Below are 10122 nucleotides of genomic sequence, written 5' to 3'. Positions count from 1 at the left end.
GCTAGACTCCTGGCGCTACACTCCTGGTTCCTGGTGCTATACTCCTGGTTCTAGACTCCTGGTGCTAGACTCCTGGTTATAGACTCCTGGTTCTAGACTCCTGGTACTAGACTCCTGGCGCTACACTCCTGGCGCTACACTCCTGGTTCCTGGTGCTAGACTCCTGGTTTCAGACTCCTGGTGCTAGACTCCTGGTGCTAGACTCCTGTTTCTAGACTCCTGTTGCTACACTCCTGGTTCCTGGTGCTAGACTCCTGGTGCTAGACTCCTAGTGCTAATGTCACCTTAGTGGTACAACATTTCCCGTGTATTGTCAGTGGCTTCATGGATGCACATGTACAATCAAATGTGGTAATTATTTTATTCAAGTTTTGGTTTCATTCATATTTATGTTTGCTAGGGTTTGGGCTGCAGGTAACAATGTGACAAAACTCTGTTAAAAGTATACCAGCAACTAGTGTCGGCCTGCAATGCATGAGATAAATACAAACAACATGATATTCTTAAACTGTTTATTCATGTTGGAACAAATATTTCCAACTTGTCATTATCAAAATGAATTGGTATTTGAATAGTGGTAGGCCCATTAAAAATCAGAAACAAGCTTAACTTTAACTAACCCATTTTCATACTGGTGTGCATATTAAGTGGAACAGAAAACATATCAAACATTGGATCTGACAGTCTGATTTAACTAAAGTGAATTAGGTAGAGAATCGTTGAGACTGATTTAACTAAAGTGAATTAGGTAGAGAATCGTTGAGACTGATTTAACTAAAGTGAATTAGGTAGAGAATCGTTGAGACTGATTTAACTAAAGTGAATTAGGTAGAGAATCATTGAGACTGATTTAACTAAAGTGAATTAGGTAGAGAATCGTTGAGACTGATTTAACTAAAGTGAATTAGGTAGAGAATCGTTGAGACTGATTTAACTAAAGTGAATTAGGTAGAGAATCGTTGAGACTGATTTAACTAAAGTGAATTAGGTAGAGAATCATTGAGACTGATTTAACTAAAGTGAATTAGGTAGAGAATCGTTGAGACTGATCTAACTAAAGTGAATTAGGTAGAGAATCGTTGAGACTGATTTAACTAAAGTGAATTAGGTAGAGAATCGTTGAGACTGATCTAACTAAAGTGAATTAGGTAGAGAATCGTTGAGACTGATTTAACTAAAGTGAATTAGGTAGAGAATCGTTGAGACTGATTTAACTAAAGTGAATTAGGTAGAGAATCGTTGAGACTGATTTAACTAAAGTGAATTAGGTAGAGAATCGTTGAGACTGATTTAACTAAAGTGAATTTAGTAGTTTCAACTATAATTCTGATAACATTTCAAAAATGCTTGAACAAGCTCTGATAATAATGGCAATGTGGAAACTGGAAAGAATAAGGTTACAAGTCTGTTGTGTGGGTCCATAGCCATTTTCACTCAGCTTGTTCAGATACTGGATAATACTGATACAACTAAAGTGAATATCAAATCAATTAAAAGATACATTAGCACATCCGACCTCGCAATTGTGTGCATGTGCTCTTAGGCTCGTGACTTAGATGATGTCCATTACCCAGACTGAGCTTCTTAGAATAAGATCAAAGTCATTGCGGAGGTCTGGGTAGTTTTGGTAGTTGACTGGTAACATCAGATAGCACCCACATGCATGTGCCCGGGGTCGACACTGGAATGTGGAAGTGTCTATAAATGGAACTGTGATGCCGTGTCCCAGCAGCATATCAGCCGCCGTGCAGAACCGGAGGAGAGCCGGAGGAGTGGTGTTGTCAGATTCACCGATGCACTTCAGCAAACGCCTTGCCACAGTGTTTTGAGGGGCTGTCATCTCTTTGGGATATTCCAGAAGGTCTTTTACACGCTTTGGAGTTGGGATTCATTCTTCCACTATTTCAACGAGCCTCTGTGGATACAAAGTATCTGCCAAGGTTTATAAGATTAGCTTCCAACAGTCAATTAGAAACATTGGTGTCTGGATTAGGCTCTTGTGACCCAACTGAGACACGAGGCCAGCAATGTTACCTTCAGTGGCCAGCAGGTGGCAGTCATGTGCATCCAACACATCCAGTAGGTCCTCGTTCTCCTTTTGTCTCTTTCACATCGTGTGAAGGGCTTCTTATGACCTCTGAGGGTGTTCCTGGTGAAGCATCAGTAAAGCTGTTTGCCTCTTGAACATTTCTCTTGGTGCAAAGGTACAATCTGAGTCACTTGGGTTTTTCATACAGATCCTCAACTGTACAATCTGGGTCAATCTCGTTTTGTGCAAAGTCTCGGATCCTGCGGACATGGTCTGTCAGTTTTAGAGACTTGCAGAGACCATTTGGGAAAAAAGGGACTCAGCCATTTCTTGGATTTCTCTGAGTTGTGTCTGCCTGTCAGACATGCCGGGTCCCGCCCTTTACAGTTGGCACCTGTTTGAAAGCATTGTCGCCTTCACTGAAATTCATCCACCCAATTTCTAATCTCTTTGCCTGTCTCTTTGCATTTTAGTTTCCTTTGACTTGATCCCCATTCAGCTGTCTTTTAACGGTCTTGCTGTCTGGAGCAACACTTTGCCCTTATTCTGTCCAGTGGACCTCGTCTAGATGCTACTGAATCTCCACAATGGCTGTTGCGGCAGAAGGCTACAGCTGCCAGTCTGTCTCCGTAATGTGAGATGTACTTTGCCAGACCTTCTTCAGACATCAGACTAATTACTGACGAATCAATCTGCAAATGTAAACAAAAGTAACAACAAGTTAACAGGATCATATTTCAATTGCAATGGGTCACAAACTACGTAAATTATTTTTGCAAATTTACATATTTATACTTAATTGAGAAACCAACATTTTTGCTTTCTATTTCAAGAAAGTTACAGGCCAAATGAATAAAACACATGTGTGTGTGTGTGTGTGTGTGTGTGTGTGTGTGTGTGTGTGTGTGTGTGTGTGTGTGTGTGTGTGTGTGTGTGTGTGTGTGTGTGTGTAATAGGTTGCCATTGTCAGTATGTGCGTCTGTGTATTGTGTTTGTTCAAACGGTGTATGACTGATGATATGTCTCTTAATGTCTATGTTTGTATATGTACATGTACACGGAACTGCAGGACGGAGTCCAGAACAAATGTCCTTACAGGGACAATAAAGTATATCATATCGTACCCTGAATGTTACAGTGTTTGGTCGTGCCACTCCTTGAAACAGTTCTTTCTAGAAGTGAAGCACAGAGGGACCATGCACTTCCTGCAGTACACAGGTGTCTTCACCCTCTTGTAGCCAGCATTAGAGCAGTTCTTGCAGTACTTCCTGGACGCGGAGGCATCTTCCCCATAATACATGGGCATGCATGTGAGCGGTGGGGGGGATGGTGCTGCTGCTGCTTCTGCTGCAGGGACTCCAGCAAACTCCAACATCTCTGCAGCCAGCTTCTCCCTGAAGGACTTCTGGGTGTGTGGCTTCGTCCCGGCGGGGTCATTCCTTATCTTGTGCAGCTCCTTGTAGAGAAGGAAGCTGTTCACCACTGCAATTTCCATAAAATGGTAAAAAAAAGTCTTGTACCATTTCATGGTTTTGTGGTGAACGCTGTAGTACCCAATCAAAGCGTCTGACACATCCACGCCGCCCATGCTTCGGTTGTAGTCCAGCACGGCGTCAGGAACAGGAACAGTCTTCGTCTGCCACACACCAGCCTGTTTCACTTTCCGCTGGACAGTCTGTCCGCTGAAGGCCTCGTGCACTGTGGAGCACATGGACACTTCACGGGTGTCCATCCACTTCACGAACAGGATTTTGCCTCTCCTTATCCACCGCAGATCTCCCCTTTCTGCCTTTTTCGGTAGGTCGTTCAACTCCGTCCGTGGAAACTCCATTTTATTTTTTCTAATGGTCCCACAACAGCCAATGTTTTTTGTGGACAAATCCTCAAAGAGGGCAGGGCTGGTGTAAAAGTTGTCCACAAAGAGTGTGTAGCCCTGACCGAGCAGAGGGAGAGGCAGGAGGTCCATCACGGAGGAGTAGCTGAGTCCACGGCCCGTGGTGGACTCACTCTTCCCCGTGTACACAAAGAAGTTCCAGGTGTATGCCGTTGAGGAGTCCGCCAGCACAAACAGTTTGTGCCCCCACTTTATGGGCTTGTCCTTCGTGTACTGCTTCATGCTGACGCGGGCCTTGGAGGCCACCATCCTCTCATCTATTGAAATGTTCCGATAGGGCTGGAAATGTGCTTTGCAGGCAGTAACGATGTCCGTGTAGAGGGGCTTGATCTTGAAGAGTCTGTCGTACTCGGGGGTGTTCCTCTTGCGCTCGTTCTCCTTGTCTTCTTCAGGGTCGCTCATGTGCAGCGACCACAGGATGGCTTCAAAGCGTGCCCGGGACATTTTCTCAGATGGGAATTGGAAGTTGTACGGCCATTTCTTCCTCCAGTAGTCCGATCTGTGGTGGACGTGGACGAGGCCGGAGAAAATGATAATGGCCAGGAAAACATAAAAGTCCCTCCCAGTCAGCTCTTTCCAAACGTACTTCTTTCCAGCCTGTGACCTCTTCAGGGCGTTTGCATTGGTGTTGTCGACGAGCCTCTGGACCACGGAGGAGCTGAAGAACATTCTGAAGAGGGAGAGGGGAGACCACGCTGTGATGGGGTCTAACGCGGGGCCGGGGACCCTGGCTGGCATGAACCTGCCTGGCTCTGGTCTTTGGTCTTTCTCCTCTCTGGTGTGCCACCTGAGGTCTTCCTCTGTCGTTCTGGAAGAGGGGAACCCACCTCTGGGGGACCCACCTTCGGGAGACCCACCTTCGGGGGACCCACCTCTGGAAGACCCACCTTCGGGAGACCCACCATCGGGAGACCCACCTCGGGGAGACCCGCCTCGAGGAGACCCACCTTCGGGGGACCCGCCTCGAGGAGACCCACCTCGGGGGGACCCGCCTCGGGGAGACCCGCCTCTGGGGGACCCACCTCGGGGAGACAGGCCTCGGCCACGCTTCCTGGGTGCGGCTGATTTATATGACGCTTTTCCTTTTCTTTTGTGCTGCGTCTCTTTGGGTGATTCGGAATCAGATGAAGAAGATGATGGCTGAGGAGGGGTACGTGTGGATGGTCTCAGCTGAGTGGAAGCAGGCGATGATGGCTGAGGAGGGGTACGTGTGGATGGTCTCAGCTGAGTGGAAGCAGGCGATGATGGCTGAGGAGGTGAGGGGGGAGCAGAAGCCATTTTAGGCTCGTAATCTTCATCACTGTAAAAACAAATAGATGAATTCACTGGCCTACACTTTTGAAACAGTAACTCCAAACAGACACGTAACATTATATGGATGGATATGTATCAATATTCCAATTACGTTGTATAAAGACTATTCTGCTCTATTTCTATTATATTCTATTTTATTGAGATGTTCCTGCTGTCTGACATTAATCCTCTCAAGAGGTTTGTTACTCCATGGCGGAACTACTCCAGCTGAAGCACACCTCCACTGCACCATGCCCGTCGATGATCTCCGCCATCAGTGAACATGGACTGCTACAACGACCCAAATACATTCACGAAGCTCCGGACGAAAGTTTGTTTACTCCGGTCCGATCATTCCATCTCATCCCCCTGGTCCGCTGCGCGCACTGACACACCCCCTCCACTTCATCAGCACAACAACCAACACGTGCACTCTGCCTGCCTACGCCCCCTTCCCAAAGCACCCCAGCCTGTTCAAACTCAACCTCATCTCAAAACTATCTCTGTTCAACACCCGGTCTCTAAACAACAAGGCTCTCATTCTCAATGACTTCCTCACTGACAATAATCTGGACTTTCTCTGTATCACAGAACCACAGGAATGCCTCTCCCTCAACCAGACAACACCCCCAGGATACACATTGAAAAACCGCCACCATGGGCGTGGAGGTGGAATTGCCACAACTCTAAGAAATAATATAAAAACAATTGCGATACATATCCCTTCCCCCTCCTCATTGGAACACCTTGCATTTAAACTGTCTGGTCCAAACCCCCTGGTTACAGCAGTCATTTACCGTCCCCCCAAACCAAACCCTGCTTTCCCCTCGGACCTTGCTGAATTCCTCACACAACTCTGCTCCATCTCTCCATCTGTATTATTACTTGGTGATTTCAATATTCATGTCGACTCAAACGACTCCAATACCGCTTCAGAGCTCCTGGACATACTCAACTGTTTCAATGTCACACAACATGTTGATTTTCCTACCCATAAAAAAGGTCCCACACTGGACCTGATCTGCACCACTGGCACCGCCATCAGCAGCCTGACTGTCCACTGCTGATGACACGCAGCTCTACCTCATATCTTTCTTTCTCCGCTACGCTCCGACCACATCACCCCATCACCCCATCCTCCACGACCTCCACTGGCTCCCCATCAAAAACCGCATTGACTTTCAAATCTTACTTTTCACCTACAAAGTCCTCAACAACCTTGGTGCCTTCGCAGCAGCCCCCCCCCCTCGCAGCTGGCCTATACTGTTGAACACATAACTCCAAACAGACAACACTATATGGATGTTGAGGTAAATAAGCCCTGTGCTGGGGAAGCCAACATACCATCCAGTTTGAGTGTGTGACTAAATTCACTGCAGGATAGATGAATAATCTTACACCAAGTAATGGATAAAAAAGAGATGACATACCTTTCCGATGGTGGAAGTACATAATCAGAGTCACTACTGTCCGGGTGTAGTTCTGGCTGCAGGAGGTCCTCGTCGTCCGACTCAGAGTCGACCGGTAAAATAGCTGCCCCGCTATCTTCAGCCAGAATGGCCAGTACCTCCTCAGTGGTACAAGTCTGTTTCCTGCCTGCCATTGTTGCAATTGGCTTATTTGGCAAAGTGGCAAGAAAAGAGAAATAAACAATTCCTAAATGCAAAGAAGTCACCGTTCTTGAAACCTGCTGTGCGTTATGATGCGCCAGCTGCCAGGCAGACCTATACGTTACGCGGGACCCTATCTCTGGAACCCATTGGTCAAATTGGGTGATTGACACCTCTTTGTAACACTGAGAGCCAATAGAATCGAGGGGCATTTTCAGAAATCCATGGAAACATTACCATTGGTCAGTTAAAATGACTCGTACACAGCATGCTCTGAACCAGATGCCCCCACCTGCTCAACATTACACGTCCACACACAGGCATGAAAAAAATCTTTCAAAGCTTCGCCCATTCACTTGAATGGGGTGACGTAGAAGATTTTTAATCTTCGCCGAACTGCATTGTGGGGAGCGGAGCATGGCTTTTAGCATCGTGAGCATCAAAAGTTGAGCAATGTTCAACTTTTGATGCTCCCAATGCTTGCGAAGCTGGCATCAGCCAATCAAATCCCGTTTATGCAAATCCCACCAGTGCAGGCGCTAGCCAATCAAACCGCGTGTACTGTATGCAGACACCACTGCAGTCTTTTCCATCTTAAAATGGAGGATAAATGAATCATTGCTGTAGGAAATGTCCCGGTCCTTTACCACTGCTCTCTGTTCACCTACCGGGACCTAAACCGGAGGAACCAGGCATGGAGGGAGGTGGCAGAGACAGTTGGTGAAACTGGTGGGTTTTCACCTGTTTGGGGAGGTTACATCCAGTTTACTTCGTTTTAACATTGAAGGGACAGGCTTTGTAAGCGGGGGGCGGGCGGGAGATTCCTGGGAGATTCCTGATTGGTTGTTGGTCGCGTGAAATCGCCAAGCTTCAGACACGCCCAGCATCAAGATTTTTCCAGATTTTTTTCATGCCTGTGTGTGGACGGGCCGTGAGTCCTAAAGACTGAGTCCTTAGAGACTGAGTCCCTACTGACTGAGTCCCTACAGACTGAGTCCCTACAGACTGAGTCCCTACAGGGTGAGTCTCTACTGACTGAGTCCCTACTGACTGAGTCCCTACTGACTGAGTCCCTACAGACTGAGTCCCTACAGACTGAGTCCCTACTGACTGAGTCCCTATAGGGTGAGTCCCTACAGACTGAGTCCCTACAGACTGAGTCCCTACAGGGTGAGTCTCTACTGACTGAGTCCCTACAGACTGAGTCCCTACTGACTGAGTCCCTACAGGGTGAGTCCCTACAGACTGAGTCCCTACTGACTGAGTCCCTACTGACTGAGTCCCTACAGGGTGAGTCCCTACAGGGTGAGTCCCTACAGACTGAGTCCCTACAGACTGAGTCCCTACTGACTGAGTCCCTACAGGGTGAGTCTCTACTGACTGAGTCCCTACAGACTGAGTCCCTACTGACTGAGTCCCTACAGACTGAGTCCCTACAGACTGAGTCCCTACTGACTGAGTCTCTACTGACTGAGTCCCTACAGACTGAGTCCCTACAGACTGAGTCCCTACTGGCTGAGTCCCTACAGGGTGAGTCTCTACTGACTGAGTCCCTACAGACTGAGTCCCTACAGACTGAGTCCCTACAGACTGAGTCCCTACTGACTGAGTCCCTACAGGGTGAGTCTCTACTGACTGAGTCCCTACTGACTGAGTCCCTACTGACTGAGTCCCTACAGGGTGAGTCCCTACAGGGTGAGTCCCTACAGACTGAGTCCCTACAGACTGAGTCCCTACAGACTGAGTCCCTACTGACTGAGTCCCTACTGACTGAGTCCCTACAGACTGAGTCCCTACAGACTGAGTCCCTACTGACTGAGTCCCTACAGACTGAGTCCCTACAGACTGAGTCCCTACTGACTGAGTCCCTACTGACTGAGTCCCTACAGACTGAGTCCCTACAGACTGAGTCCCTACAGGGTGAGTCCCCACAGACTGAGTCCCTACTGACTGAGTCCCTACAGACTGAGTCCCTACTGACTGAGTCCCTACAGACTGAGTCCCTACAGACTGAGTCCCTACAGGGTGAGTCCTTACAGACTGAGTCCCTACTGACTGAGTCCCTACAGACTGAGTCCCTACAGACTGAGTCCCTACAGGGTGAGTCCCTACAGACTGAGTCCCTACTGACTGAGTCCCTACAGACTGAGTCCCTACAGACTGAGTCCCTACAGGGTGAGTCCCTACAGACTGAGTCCCTACTGACTGAGTCCCTACAGACTGAGACCCTACAGGGTGAGTCCCTACTGACTGAGTCCCTACAGACTGAGTCCCTACAGACTGAGTCCCTACAGACTGAGTCCCTACTGACTGAGTCCCTACTGACTGAGTCCCTACAGACTGAGTCCCTACAGACTGAGTCCCTACTGACTGAGTCCCTACAGACTGAGTCCCTACAGACTGAGTCCCTACAGACTGAGTCCCTACAGGGTGAGTCCCTACAGACTGAGTCCCTACTGACTGAGTCCCTACAGACTGAGTCCCTACTGACTGAGTCCCTACAGACTGAGTCCCTACAGACTGAGTCCCTACAGGGTGAGTCCCTACAGACTGAGTCCCTACTGACTGAGTCCCTACAGACTGAGTCTCTACAGGGTGAGTCCCTACAGACTGAGTCCCTACAGACTGAGTCCCTACAGGGTGAGTCCCTACAGGGTGAGTCCCTACAGACTGAGTCCCTACTGACTGAGTCCCTACAGACTGAGTCCCTACAGACTGAGTCCCTACAGACTGAGTCCCTACAGGGTGAGTCCCTACAGACTGAGTCCCTACAGGGTGAGTCCCTACTGACTGAGTCCCTACAGGGTGAGTCCCTACAGACTGAGTCCCTACAGACTGAGTCCCTACAGGGTGAGTCCCTACAGGGTGAGTCCCTACAGACTGAGTCCCTACTGACTGAGTCCCTACAGACTGAGTCCCTACAGACTGAGTCCCTACAGACTGAGTCCCTACAGGGTGAGTCCCTACAGACTGAGTCCCTACAGACTGAGACCCTACAGGGTGAGTCCCTACAGACTGAGTCCCTACAGACTGAGTCCCTACTGACTGAGTCCCTACAGACTGAGTCCCTACAGACTGAGTCCCTACAGGGTGAGTCCCTACTGACTGAGTCCCTACTGACTGAGACCCTACAGGGTGAGTCCCTACAGACTGAGTCCCTACAGGGTGAGTCCCTACAGGGTGAGTCCCTACACACTGAGTCCCTACTGACTGAGTCCCTACAGGGTGAGTCCCTACAAACAGTAAAACGGAGAGGGTGTGTTTGTTTCGCTCACCTGTGTGGTGAGGAGGATGGG

At 48.6% G+C, this 10122-nt stretch overlaps 1 protein-coding gene across 1 annotated transcript; it reads right to left on the bottom strand.

Moving 5' to 3' along the window:
• Positions 1-347: 347 nt before the first annotated feature.
• LOC307027364 (piggyBac transposable element-derived protein 4-like) lies at positions 348-10122 on the bottom strand. The gene is made up of 3 exons (XM_079695598.1): positions 10102-10122; positions 3154-5223; positions 348-2721 (listed from the first exon to the last, which is right to left on the bottom strand). Exon 2 carries the CDS (start codon positions 5199-5201, stop codon positions 3162-3164), a length of 2040 nt encoding a protein of 679 aa, XP_079551724.1. The 5' UTR covers positions 5202-5223; positions 10102-10122; the 3' UTR covers positions 348-2721; positions 3154-3161.

The sequence above is a fragment of the Notothenia rossii genome, assembly GCF_949606895.1.
Source record: "Notothenia rossii genome assembly, contig: scaffold_126, whole genome shotgun sequence".
Lineage (NCBI taxonomy): Eukaryota > Metazoa > Chordata > Actinopteri > Perciformes > Nototheniidae > Notothenia > Notothenia rossii.
Note: the sequence above shows the minus strand (reverse complement) of the source record. Positions and strands in the feature narration are given on the sequence as shown.

What these genes read in the sequence shown, in the direction of transcription:
- LOC307027364 (XM_079695598.1), bottom strand. Translation starts at nt 5,201, where the DNA reads ATGGCTTCTGCTCCCCCCTCACCTCCTCAGCCATCATCGCCTGCTTCC.